The 19,950-nt window shown below is 35.7% G+C and overlaps 1 protein-coding gene and 1 long non-coding RNA gene across 3 annotated transcripts; one reads left to right on the top strand and one right to left on the bottom strand.

Annotated features, from left to right (window-relative positions):
* The first annotated feature begins 8,368 nt into the window (after nucleotides 1–8,368).
* LOC142637100 (uncharacterized) lies at nucleotides 8,369–10,518 on the top strand. 2 transcript variants are annotated; one of them, XR_012844536.1, is made up of 3 exons: nucleotides 8,369–8,535; nucleotides 8,672–8,725; nucleotides 9,771–10,059. It is a non-coding gene; the product is annotated as an uncharacterized LOC142637100 (long non-coding RNA). The 2 variants fall into 2 exon arrangements; XR_012844537.1 differs by lacking the exon at nucleotides 9,771–10,059 and adding an exon at nucleotides 10,069–10,518 and having other exon boundaries at nucleotides 8,371–8,535.
* Nucleotides 10,519–17,363: 6,845 nt separating this feature from the next.
* Nucleotides 17,364–19,069, bottom strand: LOC142636641 (phospholipase A1-Igamma1, chloroplastic-like). The gene has a single exon (XM_075810912.1). It carries the CDS (start codon nucleotides 18,975–18,977, stop codon nucleotides 17,430–17,432), a length of 1,548 nt encoding a protein of 515 aa, XP_075667027.1. The 5' UTR covers nucleotides 18,978–19,069; the 3' UTR covers nucleotides 17,364–17,429.
* Nucleotides 19,070–19,950: the final 881 nt, after the last annotated feature.

The following is a 19,950-nucleotide window of genomic DNA, read 5'->3' as shown; positions in this document are numbered from 1 at the left end:
AATTTGGTCTCATTCGGTCTGATTTGGTCTGATTTGGTCTGATTTGGTCTAATTTGGTCTGATTTGGTCTAATTTGGTCTGATTTGGTTTGATTTGGTCTAATTTGGTCTGATTTGGTCTAATTTAGTCTCATTCGGTCTGATTTGGTCTAATTTGGTCCATTCAGTCCACTTTGTTCCATTTTGGTCAGGAAGATCCATATTTGTGTACTTACATATATAATTGGAGACAACATGTTTAGGTTGAGAGCCCTTATTCAAGATCTAAATTTATTAAAACAAATTCTCGAGTTTGGGGGTCAGCTGTCCACCATTGCTACACTGATATTCATAGTGCTACATGTGCTGCTCAATAGCTCGGCACTGTTGAACCCTATCTAGTCATATCATTCACACTCACGTCAATACACAGATCTGCATCATTTTGCAATGCACTGTTTTCAAGGATGCAGAAGACCCCTGAAAAGTTTATGATGCATTTAACACAACTCGGTATTGTCTTGTCAAGTTCATGTCAGATGAAACACAAGCATGCTAAATACTCTTCACATGAATACTGTTCAGCTGAATAGTCATAGCAAGACACTGCAACTACTGCCCAGAATAAGAGAATCTCACTATGACATTGGGAACATTTGAACAAAAAATTCGTATCGTGGTTTTCCAGCCTGTATTGACATGACAAGCCTGAATATGTTAAATTTTATTATTGAATACACAGTGGAATGAGGTTATAAATGTACCACAATTCTTTTCTTATTCCTACACCACTAACTTTGTAGGTTGAGTAAGCTATGAGTCGCAATGCCTCAACATCATCTCGTACACGTAGAAACAAGTTTCAATCTACTTCAACAAATGAATTATCACAAGTTCCAGCAGATCAACAACTACAAACATACACAGACCACTATGGAGGGAAATGGGTTGGAAAGAAGAGAGATTTCGTTAATATGCCAATATACACGTACGAGAGTCTTGGAAGCGTTGGCCACATCATGGTCGGCAAACCTACAAAACTAAGTACAGATACCACCGCAATGGAGTTCACCGTAGCAGAACCACCATGGTCAACCCTATACGAGAAGAGGTGTGAGTTGGAGGTGTATTGTCGATGGCACGGGTTACGAGTTCCTAAGGCACGCTCAGCCGAGTTACCTAGAGATGAGCCTGCCAACATACTTGCTCGCCTTGAACAAGAGAACAATCAAATGCAAAGGCGGTTAGACCGTTTTCATGCAGTCCAAAAAGCTAGGAAGCATCTAAAGGGGAAGGCGCAAGAGCGAGCCATGAAGTCTATTAATGAAATTACTGCGTTAGATGATGAAAGTGACATTTCAGACTTTTCAGATTCAAGCAATGATGACTTCCAAAAATTTCTACCTACGAACATTCAACGTTGTTGTTGATGTCTACACGTTTTGTGCAGACTGATCTGTTGTTGATCGTGAGGGCAAATGATCCTATTGTTCGTTGTTGGTATGTTATGAAAAGATGTACTTGTATTAGTGTTTGCAAGAATTATAAGTGCTTGGTGAAAATTATGGTCTAAACTCAATATTTTTGGGGGGAGTAAAACTCGCTTTTCTAAAGTAATACTGAATGTCATTATTTAAATTCTTTGACAAATTCTTTGAAATCAATTCGTCCATCTCCATTGTCATCAAAGACTCTGATCATCCTTTGGCATTCCACTTCCAAAGGTTCCATGAGCCCCACTGAACAGATCTAACATTTGAAACAACTAAACCACCGAGCTTTTTTTCTCAAATCAAATAATTTCCTACACGTCACGCCTTAACTCTCTGCTTTTGTTTCTTTTTTTTCTTTTTCTTTTTCCTTTTTCTTTTTCTTGTAAATTTTAAATAAGATACAATTTTTAACCTTAGCATATCAATAAACTTCCCTATTTGACAACAATTGATTTGAAATGACTGGTGGCAATATTTATCCCATATTTTAAATTCATGGTTGAAATCTTTTTAGATCATTTAGTTGAAACACTAGTTGAAGTTATGTGATGAGAGGAAACACTAGTTGGAAAATTATTTTGTGATGTCATGTATTCTAAAATCTGACTCAGGACACTTTTTGAGACATTAGCTCTTTCACATGCAACATAACATGCTATAAACTCAAGCATATGGCCTATGTCTTTCTTAGAAGGCCATTCTTCGACCAATCCACTGACATCTTCACTATCTGACCTCTCTGTCTGGGAAATGTCCCTATTAAGCATACAAATAAGAGAGTTCACTGTATCTTGGACCAATATATTTTGACATCCATTGTGGGAGCAGGGAGGAACAGTAAATTGTTATGTTCCCTGCTTCTCCCTTCTTGTTGAAGTTATGTGATGAGAGGAAACACTAGTTGGAAAATTATTTTGTGATGTCAAGTATTCTAAAATCTGACTCAGGACACTTTTTGAGACATTAGCTCTTTCACATGCAACATAACATGCTATAAACTCAAACATATGGCCTATGTCTTTCTTAGAAGGCCATTCTTCGACCAATCCACTGACATCTTCACTATCTGACCTCTCTGTCTGGGAAATGTCCCTATTAAGCATACAAATAAGAGAGTTCACTGTATCTTAGACCAATATATTTTGACATCCATTGTGGGAGCAGGGAGGAACAGTATGATTCTGACTCTGACAAGGCTTATGAGGATGAGAAAACTAGATACCTTGTAGCTTCATGGCCACAAGTCATTTTCTAATGAACACCACGTTGCAACACCGCAAACATCAGCAAGGTATTCAACTATCAGACGCAGAAGATCCAAAGCTGATACTGAATTTGAAGCTAATGCAGGTCAACAGTTGATTGTTACCATCCTCCAGTGTCATCTTGAGAGTGTAAGAGCCCTGTGAATACCACAAACCATCAGCTGGTTGATGCGAAACACTAGAGTAAAAAAAATTAAAATAAATGATAGATTAAATTGTTATATTGGACTGTGACAACTAACGAAAATGTTAGATATCTAATGGTAAATGGCAACAAAATTCTAGGAATTGGCCCCGTTAAAAATCGAGTTTAAAAGAATCGATTTACATATATAAAATCGAGTTTAAAACCCTCGATTTACACTGAAAAGCCGCCTTAAATGGCGCCTTTAAAAATCGAGTTTAAAAGCCTCGATTTACATTAGTTACCCAGTTTTTAGAATTTCTAAAATATCATCCCCGTGGAAATGGTGCGTTTGAATCTGCCCAAAGGAAATCGAGTTCCAAAGACTCGATTTCCACTGGGATTTTTTTTTTTTGGTTGCAGCTACTGCAGCAGTAAACAAGATTTAGTTTTTTCCCTTCCCCTACAGCAGTAAACAACTAGATACAACCAATCAAAGGGAGTAGTACATCAAAAACAAACAACCGGATTCAAACAGTTACTATTCATTGCTGGCTAGGGAAAAGCTGCACAACGCAACTAATGTGACAAGCACAATGGATAGCAAATAGTTCAATTACAACAACATTCAACAATAAACAAAATATAGAAAATAACAACTAACTAAAATTAACATAGTCTACATTCGGCAACAACATTCAACAAAGAAAAAAAAACACTTGTACATAACCACAACATTCAGCACATGCATATACGTAAGATAACGACAAGTCCCACGTACATTGCCAAAACTTCTATCGGGTCTTATCTTGAATTACAAACATGAAAATACAATCGTTAGTTTCCAAATGCGAAGAACAAAAACCAAATGAAATTCATAGCATATTATATAAAAACAGTGAGAGCACTTGCCTAGTTTGTAGCACTACCACTTGTCGAAGCCCCACGAGAATTGGGACAGCTTCTACGGTTATGCCCCTCTTGATGACACACTCCACATCGCTGCCTTGGTTGAATCTCCCTCAAGTTCGGATCTTCCCTCCGGCTTCCCCGTTCTCGTCGTACCCCATCCATTTCATTCCTTATTCTTGAGGCCACAGGACGACCTTTGGCCCGCAACAGCTGTGGGTCAGGCACCCACCGTGGTCCGCGAACGTCCCTCCACAATGACTCTGACTTTGGCACCACAAAATTATGTGAATATGTGTGAATGGCGTTGTTCAAACTATAACATGGGTCAATATAGCTGGTCGCATCGAGGTGCAGACTTTGGAGAACTTTAATTGCGTGTGAACAAGGGATCTTCAAGCTTTGCCACTTTCTGCAACCACATATTCTATCAAATACGTGTACTTCATGACTGTGGTTTCCCCCTCCACCTCTATGGTCGTTGTACGGGGTAAGCACTTGATATACACCAGTTTCATGATTAAAATTCCTCACAGTGTGACCTGCAGTTTTCTGCGCATTTTTGTTATAGATCTCCATTGCATAATCACTCCACACCTTACCTCGAGAGAGATCTTCCGCAATTTTTTTATGTCGATCGTGGAAATATGCAACAAGTTTGGACCAAGTAAATTCAACCATTGCCGCAATGGGCAAACCGCGGGCACCTTTCAGTACCCCATTAAAGCACTCAGAGATATTGGTTGTCATTGCCCCGTAACGTCTTCCACCATCATGTGACTGAGTCCATTTGTCCAGATCCTCACTGGTTAAATATGTATATGGCATACAACGTGCAACATGGCGACTAGTAGGGTCTACACCCCTCAGTAAATTAATCTCGGCCTCCTTAATGATTTGCATTATGGATTCAAATTTAGCTTCTTGGGTCGCATATCCAGCTTTCAAGGCCAATGCCTTTAGAATCGGGTCATCAAAGCGTCTGTTGAAGTTGCTAGCAACATGTCGAAGGCAATATCGGTGATATACCTGTTCTGTTCCGTCCCTCCCTCTAGGCCACTGTCGAATGGCATTTTTGATACCTTTATGTCGGTCAGAAATAATGCAAATGCCATTGGCAGGTGTAACATGCTCAATCGAACCCCTGAGACACTCTAAAAACCACCCCCAACTAGCCTCTGACTCCTTGTCCACAACAGCAAAGGCAAGAGGCAAAACCTTTTGGTTGGCATCGGTTGCCATTGCAATCATCAAAACCCCTTTGTATTTACCATACAAATGAGTCCCATCAATACTGATCACTGGCCTACAATATTGGAATGCAGCAATGCATGGAGCAAATGCCCAATATACATAACGTAGTAACGCAGAATTCTCGTATGGCCTAGGTATGGTGTGATAGTTGTACTGGGTACCCGAATCCTGATCCAAGTATGCCAACAACAACTTTCGCAACCTTTGGTAAGACTCCTCCCAATCCCCAAATATCTTAGCAATTGCCTTTTGTTTTGCGTCCCATACTTTATAGTAAGAAAGCTCATGTTTATACTTAGTATGCATGATGTCCTAGAGATCTTGTATACGAGCAGTGTGATTTTGTCGCAATTTTCCCACAATTTCTGATGCAACAAAATTAGAATCCATCATTTTACCGTCTCTTCGCAGGCCAAAGGGTATACAAGTGTGTGGACCCACATAAGACGTGACCATCCATAGACCATTAAGTTTAACCTTCATGAATGCCCCAACGTACCACTTGCAGTTGTCGTCAACGCATGCAGCACACAATTTAGTTTTGGTCGACCTCCGGATTATAAAATTTCTATTATCATTTGCTGCGTATATTATTAATGCATGCTTCACCGCCTCTTTATTTGCAAAAGTCAACCCTTTATGAAAATGCATCCCATCTTCCCAAGTAGAAACATATGGTATCTGAAGACGTGAAGGATCAACCATATTTTCCCAAGTATTTGCGTAAAATGAGTCGGCAGGAGGTCTGTAGGCAGTAGTCGTATTTGTATCATGCTGGATGCCAATATTATCATCTGCATCACCTTCATCATGGTACTCCATATTTTCCTCTTCAAAATTGGGAACAACTTCATGGTCATCCATATCGTTCTCAAAGTCGCCTCGCTCAATCCTCTCTTCGTATTCATCCACGTCATCAATATTTTCACCATCATTCGCGGCATGATCTTCGTCTTCGTCTTCCTCCTCTAAATGTGTCTCTTGAGGATGGAGGGGTTCACCAGTATTGGCAACATGATCTTGAGATGGGAGCGTATAACCTCCCATTGTATACCCTCCCATTGTAGTACATCCATCATCTAGGGCTGTAAATTGTAAAGCCGTAGTTGTTTCTTGCACCACCTCAGTATTTATGTCAACAAGCGGCTCCGAACTTACATACAACTCAGCAGCATTTACTTGGGGCATTTTTTGGATCCTATTAAACATCATCTTTACATGTTTGTCTTCTTTGATCGCCATATACCCGTAATTTATCCGTTCATGAAGGACTTCTTGTGGGTAACGATAAATAATCTTGATGTCATACCAAGCAGGGTTCAAACTCAATGAGTGCATTATTTTGCTCTTCAAATCATCCAACGTCTTCAACTTACGACGTATCATCATGTAGTAGCATTCAATACCCGACCCTCTAAATGGGAATCCGTCAATCTCTCCAGGATTGTCAAGGGGTCCACCATAGTATACATTTATATCAATATTCTTCAGAGATTGTGAACCTATTAGAGAGTAAAGTATAATATGTTAGTGACATATTTTATCTCTTTTATTTAACATCAATTAGAAAACCTTGAATATCTACTCAAAGTACAAAAATTACAACTTCTCACCCCACAATTGCATATACTCACCCCACATCACATACAGACACACTCAATCGTTATCATTTCGTACTCAAACAAATAAAAAAATTAAAGACAAAACTCACCCCCATTACAAAATTTCGACTCAGTTCTAACAAAAATAAAAATAAAAATAAAAATAAAAATATCAAACCAAACAACAAAAGTCATGACGATGTGCAAATGAATGAGTGCAATTTGATCATGAGCAATCAAAATTAGACATATCATCTAATTTCAAAATCAAGGCATTAATATACAGTTAAATATACCATATGTGATATACAAACTCAAATTTAATACAAATTATGGAGAAAAGGAAGCAGATAAATTCACCGAAAGCTACCAAAAAGACTTCCTAGGTCATGAATAATATATATATATATATATATATATATCTTTCTCCTCACTTTCTAAAATAGATATATATATATATATATATATTTATATAAATATAAATATAAATATATATATATATATAAATATAAATATAAATATATATATATATTTGTATGTAAATATGTAAATATATATATATATATATATATATATATATATATATATATAGGTAAGAGTGAGGAGAACGTTACCTGACATGAGGATGTGCAAATATGCTACTAGGAATGTATGAGAGTGAAGAGAGGAGCAATGTTTGTGTGAGAGTTGAGAGAGGAGCAATGTTTGCTGAATGCATATGATGAGATGGTTTTACTGAATGTGTGAGAGAGGAGCAATATTTGCTTTTCCTATACAGTTTTTTTTTAAAGATTCCTGAGAGACCTAGGAGACCTATTTTCTGAAGAAATACACGCATGCCTTCTTTTTCTGAAAATTCACGTGCCTTCTTTTTCTGAAAATTCACGTGAAGGTTGGACTAACTATTTCATTCAACTAACTATTTCATTCAACACCAGTCAGACCAGACTACTGAAGACTCAAGACCAGTTTCAGACCAGACCTACATGGAAGTGACAGATGGGACCCAACGCTGGGGAAAGAGCCCACCCTGAAAATCGAGTTTATGAGACTCAGTTTCCATTTCAGGAAACCGAGTCTTTAATACTCGAGATCTAAGAAACCCAGCGCTGCCGAAAGATCCCACCCTGAAAATCGAGTTTATGAGACTCGGTTTCCATTTCAGGAAACCGAGTCTTTAATACTCGAGATCTAAGAAATACACACCTCCCGCCCTTTTCTGAAAATTCACGTGAAGTGCCTCCTTTTTCTGAAAATTCACGTGAAGGTTGGACTAACTATTTCATTCAACTAACTATTTCATTCAACACCAGTCAGACCAGACTACTGAAGACTCAAGACCAGTTTCAGATCAGACCTACATGGAAGTGACAGATGGGACCCAACGCTGGGGAAAGAGCCTACCCTGAAAATCGAGTTTATGAGACTCGGTTTCCATTTCAGAAAACCGAGTCTTTAATACTCGAGATCTAAGTGGCGTTTACGTGGCAAGAATCGAGTCTCTAATACTCGGTTTAAAAATCGAGTCTTATAGACTCGATTTCCAGGTGGAGGCCACCTGGCAAAAACGCCACATCAGACTCGGTTTAACTCAAAAACCAAGTCCTAAAGACTCGATTTTTTGGCCTAAAATCGAGCCTCTGAAAATCGAGATGTTAGTTCATGATATAGTTTCAGAACCGGACCTGCTAACTATATAGTTGGGAATTGAGGGTTATTTGACTATTTCTCCCTTTTCGGTGGTGCTCATTTAGTTTCAGTGGGTAACTACTTATTATTGTTTATATACGCTGTTTACTTTTTGCTTTCTTCTTTCCGTTTTTCCCTTTTCTGTTTTTTTCCCCTTTGCGAGAACAAACCCAGCGAAGGTTGTGGACAAAAAACAGAGTGCCCTTGACGCTACTGCTATTGGTAATTCTTTTCTTCACAAACATTAGTTTGTCTTGCTTACTCTTGCACTACTTGGTCTAACTCTTTCAAACCCACATTGTTGACTTTTTGTTTTCTTCTTTTCGTTTTCTGTTTTCTTTTTTCCCTCTGCGAGAAGAAACCAAGCAAAGGTTGTGGAGAAAAAACAGAGTAACCCAGCAAAATCACTACGGTAACCTTCCATTAATTTGATAGAAATGCTGTTATTCATGGCAGAATTTAATTAGTTATGTAGTTCCATATATTAAATACTCTTCAATTTGTTTGTTCTACCTGTTTGTTGTGTTATTTGTTGCATTACAGGACCTGTTCAATTTGTCAATAGGTTGTGTATTTCTATTTTAAATTTTTTTTTTTATAATAACAAATGTTACAATCATGCTATTTTTTCCTGTTTTTAATTTTTAATTTTTATAATAGCAAACTTTTATAACTAAGGCGTTGAAATATTTTGTGCACACCATGTGTTTGAGAAAATGCCTTGCTTACTCTTGCTTTAGTTTGTAGCCACTTTATGGTTTGTGCATCTTGGTTTTAATTGCTACTGGTTATTGACCACTTTTTGTTATGTATCAATCATAATTTATTGGCCAAGTCATTGCTATCTATATTAAAGGATGAAGACACTCTTAGACACTCTTTGTATTAGTGACTATAATAAAAGCCTTGTGGACAAAGCACAGTTTTTTAACGTTACTTTCAACTTTCAAGCATTCAAATTTAGATAGGTGCTTGGTAGAACTTTGTTTCTAAGGTATTTAATTCAACGTATTGACCAGTCTTTTTCTTCTTTTCTTTTTTCAAATAATGCAGAACCCTGGTATTCATACTGATATTTTCAATGCTTTGTTCTTTGCTTTCTTTTTATTTTGTGGTTTGGTAAGATTACTTTCAGCATACAATGAGAATTGTTATAGTTCACAATCGAATGAGTTTTACTATAGTTCACAAATGAGTTTCTTTTGGAACATGTGACTCCTCTTGCCAACGGTTTGAAGCCATGTCATATCTGTAATGCATTAAAGATTGAAAGCAAATGGCTGTTCCTAAGTAGATCAAATTAACATGAATGAATTTGGGTGAAAATGGCTTATTACAACCATGATTCCAACCATTGCCATTGCATAATTTTGATTTTATTAATCTGTTAGATGCAAGAACCTAATTGATAGTTTAAAATTTAAAATTAAAAAGCTTTTAAAAAACTTATTTTGCAGGTCCTCTCATTTTTGGATAAAGAGCTGCATACTTTTTGACCTGCCTTTGCAAATAGCAAACCTTATTGGGAAAACATTTGTCTTCCAATTAGAACTCAATGACTATAACCTCAAACAGGGATGAGAGATCTACACTGTGAAGAAACTTTTTGATCCTGTTATGCAAACTGACAATTTAGTTAAACTTGATCAAATAATTGATGAGTACTTTTATATTAAATTTAAATAAAAAAAATTAGATATTTTTAATGTTACTTATTCATATCATAATACAATTTAGACCATATTCTTTTAACAGTATTATATGAGTGATGCTACAAATGATTCTGCCAACAACTTACCAAGTGAAGAAGATGCTAATCCTACAAATGATGCAAGTGATGTACAGCTCACACCTATTGCAGATCGACAAAAGAGGAAGAGGAAACAAAGAGTCCTTTAATATGTTGAAGCTTATGTTACAAATTATTTAAACTTTTCTTACAATAATGTAATCACCATTAGAAGGTGTTCTGTTTTCTGTTGAGAATAGATAGCTGAACTTACAAAATAGGTGACGAAGGAATAGTTGGTGTTAAATATTCAGAGAATTAGGGATTTTTTTTTTTCAACATGTATTGGTTTTATTTGATGGATGCATGATTGTCCACCTGTTGTTTTCTCATGTTTTTGGCAGTGTTACTGGTTTTGTCTACATGTGCAATGGTTTTATTTGATGGATGCATGATTGTCCACCTGTTGTTTTCTCATGTTTTTGGCAGTTTACTGGTTTTGTCTACGTGTGGAAGCTTTCTTGATGCATGCCTGTGTTTGTCCACTGTCTGGTTTTAATGGCTCTTTTTTTCTTTTTCCCTGGTAGTTCTACTAAGTTAACCTTTTCACTGTGGGCTACCCAAAATGACTTGATGTATTGATTTTGCATGGTCTGCTTTACTAAAACATTCAACCTTTCTCACAAAAAAAAAAAAAAAGCCTTTTACTGCGGGCTTGTATTGCTTTAGCCCATGGTCTGTTAACCCTGCCCATTATTTATAATGGAGTATGATATATTCATCATGTTTGTATGTGTTGAGACAATGTTGTCACTTTTAGATGGTTCTTGGACTTAAAAATTCATTATTTTTCATTTCACCTATTGATTTTTCTTTGTGAGTGTTAATAATATTTATCTATTTTATGGCATAGGTATTATGACAATGTACAACAATTAATGAAGATGACAATGGGAGAATATTTTCCAAAGATTATATTGAAATTTTATTGTTTATTAGATTGTGCTGATTTGTTTTTCGACCCAATTCTTTTTTGTCAAGAAGATTTCGATGAATATCATATATTTAAATACTGTTAAGTTGATATAATAATAATAATAATAATAATAATAATAATAATAATATATAGTTTAATAAATATCTGAAACGTATAGCTGTTAGCAAATGTTTTAGCTACATGATTTTATTTTACAAATTCAATTCTGGTGTTGTAGTAAAATAAACCAAAATTAAATTTTATATTGTACTTAATACCTTTCCCGTGCATCGCACGGGTTAGCGACTAGTATATATATAACCATTACATATTTTAGAAATGGATGGTTTAAAAAAGGTGTAAGCTAAGACCATATATAATTTGAATATCTTCTTTAAAAAAAAATGTATAATTTAAACTGTGTAATTATGATTGTTTTTTATTGTACCCGTGCATATACATGGAGTTACAATCTAGTTTAAAATAAAAGTCAGAGCTAAATCAAGAGTCCACACACACACCCAAACATTAAAAAAGAAAACATAAACAAAAACATATGTATATGCATAAACTAACACACTAGATTAAAAAATTAATAACTCATAGAAATAATTTTTTTTTAAAAAAACAACTAATTGAGTAACAATATACTTTCATAACATTAATTTAAATGTTTATACAAAATTCACAAAGAAAAAAAAAAGGTATTGAAAAGGAATTATAAAGTTATTTTATATTATACTTTTATCTTTGATTTAAAATACTCTTAGTTATATCAATTTTTTACCCACTAACTTATAAGTATGAATGTTAGTGATATATCGATCTGAAATGTTAATGTTTTAGCTAGGGAAAATCCTATAATTGTTAATGAAAAAAAAAAATACATTGGATAAATTAGAAAAGGTTGTGTGACCCAAAGAACAAAGGTAGGATAGGTTTTCGGGATATAAACACTTTCAACTTGGCTATGCTAGCCAAGCAAGCGTGGAGCCTAATCAACCAGCCCAATTCTTTGTTCTTTAGGGTATAAAAAGCCAAGTATTTCCATGCTTATTCTTATGTGTGGAGGAGCATACTACAAGCTCGAGATATTATACTAGAAGGGTTGAGATGGATGATGGGGAGTGCAACCTCAATTGATATTGTTAATCATCAGTGGCTACCTCAACCTCCATCCTTTTGCAGGAATGGGCCAAGGCCGTTGAAGGTAAAGGAATTGGTGGATGAAGACACAAATCATTGGGACAAGGCTAAATTGAAGTATTGGTTTGAGAACCATACGTGTGCTGATATCTTAAGCATTCCTTTGACGAACTTGCATGCTAATGACATGTTGGTGTGGAAGGAGAACAAGTCTCAAACCTTTTCGGTCAAATTAGTGTATGGGGTAGCACAAAGGGTGCTTAACCCGTCGGATGGCGATCACTTTATGGCTTCTGCAGATGGGAGTTTATGGCAGTCTATGTGGTCCCTTAACACTCCCCAAAGGTATAAACTTTTCTACAAAGAGCATGCTCAAATATCTTGCCAACCCAAGACAACTTGTGAAAGAGAAAAGTGCAGTTGGATCATCTTTGTGTCATATGTCACCAACAAAGCGAAATAGTGAGTCACATATTGTGGGAATTAGGGTTGTCCAACACACCCGGCCACCCGCACAACCCATCTATACCCGACTTGCGTTCACTCGATCCGAATGCTCCGGTGGTCGATCGCGGGTCCTGAGCTCCAAAACCCGACGCCGGTGGGTTGATTTCGAGTCCCCTCCTTCAAAACCAGTGAAACTTTACCCACTTAAAGACATCAAATTTTGGCGAATTCTCCAGCAATTCCAACAAGTTTTCAGCTTGATTTGGCAGATTTCAATGACCAAAACAATCAGATCCAGCATAGATACACCAAATCTGATGATTCTCAACACGATTTAGGGGAAAACCATCGGATTTGATGAGATCCTCACCAGATCTTGGCTGGATCGAGTGAGATCTCGCCGTTTTTTCGGTGTTTTTTGTAGAGTTTTGGCCTCACCTGAAACCGATGCCACTCGCCAGCAAATTGACCCGCGAAACCCGACCCTCTTAACAGGTCGATTGCGGGTTGGGCATCTACCTACCCTATCTCTTACGGGTCGGTTGCGGGTTGGGCACAAACCCGACTCACCTAACCCTTGAACACCTCTAGTGGTAATGTCCCTTTGCACGTAATGTGGGGGCTTGATCAGGGGAAAGATCCAAAAAAGGAATGTTTATGCTACAGACTTCTTCACTCTAATGTGGAGTATGCTCGAGATTTCCTCAAAGGGAGATGGAACACTAGGCTACGGTAGCATGGGCTATAGGGAATGCACATAACAAATATTGGTTTGAAGATACCCAAGCTCACACAGAGGTTATACTTGGTGGGGCCACATCTCTCCAACATGAGTACCAAGCTCTAGATGGTAATCAACAAACACGTTAGGCTACATGTGGCTTTTTAGGAAAATGTTAACAAATACCTTTAGGGTATTGGTTAATAATCCATTTTAAGAAAGTTTTTATGAGAAAAAAAAAAAGCAATTAATGTTTTGACAGTTTTTTTCATTTCTCATAAAAATGATGTCAAAATTTTCTTAAAATAGATTATTAACAAGTACCTTAAGGGCACTCATTAACATAATCCTTTTAGGCAATTCTACCTTTTTTTTGTCAACAAAAAAGAAAAAAGAAAAAGATAACATAAATCTTTGCTTCGTAATCAACCTGTTTAATAGTCGCTTTTATATGTCGTTGATTTGTTGTGGATGGGTGCATTTAGGTGATTTCAACAATATCACATATTGTTTTTTTTTTAATTCTAAAAAAAAAAAAAAAAAACAATATGTGAGCTAGCTGAATCCAAACTAAGTTGGTCTTTGAAGAAATTGTCACGCGGGGTAGTAGACTATCAAATATTTGACTTGTTATTAAAGGCCTTGATGGGTATGGAATCTGGATCACGGTACTGTTGAATAGAATTAATTATTCATTTCTTCACACCCTAGTTTAGAAATCATTCTTCTGAAGAACAAAAAAACTTTAAATCAAAATATAGTTCTTGTCATATTTTGACGCAGAAGAATTATGCATCATTATAGTGTTCATCTGATATCTCGTTTTGAAATCGTACTATTTAAATTTTTTTATTTTAAATCTTAAATTTTGTGTTTAAAATAATCATATTAAAACATTATAAAAAATAAAAGAAAAGAAAAGTTAATAGATACACTAAGAGCACTAATTTAAAAACTATTTTTTAAAAAAAAAATTATAAGCAAAGAAAAAAGTAAATAACATTTTTGATAATTTTTTATATTTCATATAAAAGTAGAATTAAAGCTTTCCTAAAATTGTCAATTAACAAATACTCTAATGATATCCGTTATAAGACGCAAAAAATAAAAATAAAAGGTATATCAAATGGACATGGTCCTTATTATTTTGTGTTTAATTTGAGCTTCTGACCCTGTCAGTTGCTGTGTTTAGTTGGCCTTCTAGCATAGATTAAGATTAATGGCATTGAGAGCTAATACGGTAATTTTTAACTTTTTTTAATAATAAAAGGTAATTTAGAGTAACAGTCAATACCAACTAGTACAAGACAAAGAGTTCTAAGAGTATTCACATCAAAGATCTGAAAAATGTTAAAAAGTTATTTTTTTAAGCACCAAACCACCAATGCTACTGGGCAAAGCCCCGCCAACGCTACTAGGCAAAGCCATCGATGACGTCGAAGCCAAAAACTGCCAAATATTTCATCTCTCTCCCAATCTGCCTCCATGATATGTGATGGTTGTGGGTTGGATTAGGGGCGGAACTACAGTAGGGCAAAGGGGGGCCATGCCCCACCCCCCCCCCCCCCTGCATTAAAAAAAATTGGTATACAAAAAATTAAGGTTTGCCCTTATATATATATATATATTTGTCTCTCCTCCTCTAAAATATTTAGATATTGATCTACAAGAAAAAAAATAAATAAATAAAATTTATGCCCCTTTAACTACAAAAACAAAATAAATAAATAAATATGGACTAAACAAAAATTGTGCACAAAATAGGAAACACTTATTTTGTATGTTATACTTTGTTGATGTGTTTTATAATATGAAATATTTAAGAAATACTTATTTTATATGTAGTATTTTGTTGAATATGACATAGATGTTAGTATTTATTTTCATAAATGTTTTTTTGGTTTTAAGTTTTGGGCCCCCCCCCCCCCCCCAGGTATGAATCCTAGTTCCGTCCCTAGGTTGGATTGTGCATTTTGTGGGTTTGTGATGGAGGTTGTGGGTTTTGTGGGATGTGTTGGAGGTTGTGGATTGTGGAGGTTGTTGGTTGTTTTGTGGATTGTGGCGGAGGTTATGGGTTGTTTTGTGGGTTGTGATTGATGGTGGCAGTGGGTTGTTTCACTAGGTGGCAGTGGGTTGTGGGTTGTGGTGGGGTTGTTTGGGCTTGTTGTGGTAGGCGGTGGTAGTGGGTTGCAGTGGTGGCTGGTAGTGGCATTAGATTGTGGTGGCTATAGAGGAGGTAGAGAAGATGAGAGAGGGTTTAGGGGAAATGAATTTGTTGGGTTTTTTATATTTATTTAATTAGGTTGTTTATATTATTTTAATGTGTTATGTGATAAAATAAAACCTTTGATGTTGGAGATGTTTAAAAGTGAGTTGTTAAATTGGATAAAGTGGCTTTTTAGGTGTTAAAAGCTATATTTTTTTTGACATTTTTAATAAGAATTCTCTAATAGATTAATGCTACATACAGATAAATGTTTATAACATTTTTTTACAAGAACAGACAAGCTTTACTAGATTTTTTTTTTTTTAAAATTTTTAATTTTTCATAAAAGAATACTAGTTATTATCTAAGTTTATTGTGGACATTATTTTTCTACCCGTAACTACGAATTTAAGTTTTTTTTTTTTTAATTTTTTATAAGCTTTCTCAATCTAATGTAAAAAGACAAGAATCTTTTGACTTTCAGCTCCTTCACCTTTGGCATACCGACTTTGACACTTAGGAATGCATTCAGTCAATTACATCTTTTATTTTCCTTATGCAACTCAGTCGATTAGTCGATTGCTTATAAAAATAACTTGTGAAGTAGTTAACGCCTCTCCCACTATTTTTAAACATAAGTAAAATGTTTCTATATATATATATATATATATATTAAAGGCAAGAGGAAGTTCCTTAGGACAAACTGAACATCTAAAAATACTATACCCTGAAAATTTTGAAGCTCTTTTACACCCCCAAACTCAGTAAGGCTCCATTGCCTATATATACAGGTTGCAACAATCTGAAGCTGTGTTCCTTAGTAAATATATATGTAGCTGGCACACTAAATTAAATAATTAATAATTTATAGAAATAACTATTTTAACATTAACATTTTTTAGAAAATGATTCATTTTTTAAAATTCATTTAAAAAAAAAAAAAAACTATCTCCTTTTCATGTCTTTGGTAGCAACCTTGAAAAAAAGTTAAAAACAGTTATAGATGTTTGGTATGTACAATAAATAATTAGTATTCTTGTATAATTCAAAATATGTATAATATGTATTAATTACGAATGTAATCTATCTATATTATATTATATTTTATATATATATATATATATATATATATATATATATATATATCTAATAGCTGAATTGTAATATTTATTGTTCCTATACTTTTGTTGAACCACATCAGCGACCACATTATCAACCTATTCTCAACCCTCTCTTATTTTAACTCTTTTTCATTTTATTAATTTTCTAACTTTATTGTTACACTTTCTCAAAATTTTCCCTTTCACTATCCCTTTCCCTTTCCCTCTCTCTTAGAGTCTTTGACATCGAATTATATTGAGTCAACCTTGGATATTTTTACCAAAATAAAAAATTTCATGCATCACACAGGACAAGACTGTATTTTAAACTACCAATCCAAACTACCAATCCACACAAGTTCTGTTCGTTAAAGCAACAAATGATAGTAGTTTTTTTGTTTAAAAGTAAAATATTGGGAAGGCTGAGATATGCATGTTCATTTAAACTCTTTTCAGAGTTGTTCTTTCTCTAGCTCATGTTGGTAGGCAAGGCAATGCGGTTGCGCATGCTTTAGCCCAGAGAGCTAGATTATCTTCTCCTTTAGAGGTATGAACGGAGTCTATTCCTCCTGCCATTTTTTCTTTTGTACTGTCCGACCTTCAAGTCTAGTTTTTTAATGATGAATTACCTTCCTTCTCAAAAAAAAAAAAAAAAATGTACCTTGAAGAGAAAGAACTTATTGATGGGAATGCTAGGGAGAGGGAATAGGAATAGAAACTGTTTAGAAAGTCATAGATCATAATATGTACTGAAATAATTATAGTTACAAGAAAACAAAGTTTCAGTTTTATCAAACACTATATAAAGGTTTAAGTACATCTTGTGTTTGCATCCCAGCTTCAAGAGCAGGGATATTAATATTTTCTTGCATATGAGGTGAAGGTATGTCTTCTGGATCTCTCTTTGGTTTTACCCATCTACCATGAGCATTACAAACTAATCCCTTGTTGGCCAATTGGTACCAACAATGTGGGATCCTAAGCTCATCCACCAACATGTCACATGCCTTGTTCACTAAAGCAACATCTCTCGTAGCATCTTCCCGAAATGTTGAGGTAGTACTAACAAACCCATCCACAAGATGAAGATATGTTTCAAGGCTATGGAACCCAGGCCAATTTAATCCACGTTTAAGGTAAGGTGATGAATGAACATTGAGTTTCAATTCGGCTCCAACATGGGCGTAAACCCATCCTAATGTCCCGGTGATATCTTCAAATTTTTGTAAACTCTCATTGAAAACAAGCCCTGGCATCGAAGGTACTACGTCTTGCTTAATTACCACTCTAAAGGGTTTAACTCCCAATTGGTGAAGCTCATCTCTGAAAGCAATGTTGCCAACCCTTGGTGCACCGAAGGAAATCACATTAACGGGAAGGTTAGGAATAGTTGATGCAGCTTCATAAGCATTGAGGAGAGCCAATGCACCACCCAAGCTGTGTCCAGTGATTGTGAGGCTAACGTCTTCACCTTTTTCCCTACACAATTCTACAAGCCTTGTCACTTCTTTCATGACTTGCTCTGAGGCACTAGACTTGTTGTACCTAGTAGAGTCATTCTTAGAAGTGTAAATACTAAGAAATCCATGTTCAACCTTAGCATCCCCGTGCCCATATGGCTCCAACTTCCTTTGCAGATCCTCATACCACTCCGTTGGTGCCACGGTTCCACGCCACGCCACCACAATATCTCTCCGCCCAATCCTACGAGTCTCCTCGTCATCGCTAACTGCCACGTAGCCCATCCAATTGGAATCTTTGCTCCACGTGTCCACCAATTTCGACCTCTTCAACCATTGAGGCATGTTTACATGTGACATGGCATAAATATACTTGCTGACCTTATAGCCATTTCTACTGAGGCCTAATGTTTCGAATAACTTGTGACGATTGTACCGGCAGCTTCCACAATACTCCGAGTGAGAATCGAAATCAAAAGCCTCATATGTTGCTTGTGCAAATTCTCCATATTTGATTATTTCTCTTCGGAGCCAAGGATGAAGTGGATCCAAGAGATTGTCCCAATTTGAGGAAGCATGCATGTCACGCCAGTTTTGGGCTATGACCTCCTTAGGAGAAGTTGTAGGAGTAGAGAGTTTCTCTTCACCATACAAGTTCCAATTGATTTGGTGAGTTTGAGTACGAGGAGGAGTTTCAAGATGGAGGTGGAGGAGGTGTGAGAGTGACTCGGTTAGACTTGAAACCCGGTTAGATGTTTTTGTTTTGGGTTGATCAAGAACAACTTGTTGATGGGCAGGTCCATGGATTTTGGAGAGCTTGTTCATGAGGATGGGTTGAGAGGTAGGAAGATGGTTATAGATCATTGTTGATAGTGCCATGATGATGATTTTAGAGTTCAAATTGCAAAGTATAGATCACCTTTTGGAACTGGAAATGCTTGGAATTTGGTGGTTGAAGATTAAGTTTGATTGATGGAAAGTGGAGAGAGGCCATACATATATAATTGAGAGAGTTGACTGAGGCCTAAAAGTAACTCGGTCTTTGAAGAAATTGTCACGCGGGGTCATGGACTATCAAATATTAGAATATTGACTTGTTATAGAAGTTGGCCTACCAGCTTTCACACGTGTGAATGCATTTAGTCAATTACATTTTTTATTTCCCTACGCAACTCATTCAATTACTCGATTGTTTACAAAAATAAGATGCGACGTAGTTAACACTTCTCTCACTTTATTTTTTTTCTTAAGAGAGTTTCAACGTATAGAAAACTAAAACATTAATTAGTTTTTGGTATAAGCGAATATTGAACCCAAAGACAGAGGTATCATTGGACTAATTTTTTTTAAAAAAACTATTAAATATATGTGTACTAATTTTAGCAATTTTGTTCTATAAAATTACATCATGTTTCCATTAAACATATCATTGATTCTTTTAAATATAATGTTATACTCATAAACTTTTTTACAAAATTTTCATAAACTGTTTTGTAGCAAATTCTTATTAGTTTGCATAATAGGCCTGCAACTCATATCACTTTTTTACCTACCAGTAACCACTTATCATATCAGTAATTTATAAAAAAACTAGTAAAACTAAAAAATAACTCAACAACAAAAATTATCAATATTAAAACTAAAAAAAATTAAACTCAACTAACCAATTTTATCCAAAATAAATAACCCCGCCCTTTAAAAAATTCTAAAAAATCTAAACAACTAAGCCTCAATAGTAAATAGTATCAAAGTTAGAAGTTGAAATTACCGCACAGAGCCAACAATAAAGCCTGCTCCCCTAACTTAAAGTTCTGGCTCCGTGCATGATTATCCTCAAATCTCTTATTTAACC

This window comes from Castanea sativa, chromosome 5 (genome assembly GCF_040712315.1).
Source record: "Castanea sativa cultivar Marrone di Chiusa Pesio chromosome 5, ASM4071231v1".
Classification (NCBI taxonomy): domain Eukaryota; kingdom Viridiplantae; phylum Streptophyta; class Magnoliopsida; order Fagales; family Fagaceae; genus Castanea; species Castanea sativa.
The sequence above is the reverse complement of the archived record's forward strand: the minus strand, read 5'-3'. Positions and strand labels throughout refer to the sequence as shown.

Bases quoted from the DNA above. Each gene is read 5' to 3' on its own strand.
- LOC142636641 (XM_075810912.1), bottom strand. From the start codon at position 18,977: ATGGCACTATCAACAATGATCTATAACCATCTTCCTACCTCTCAACCC.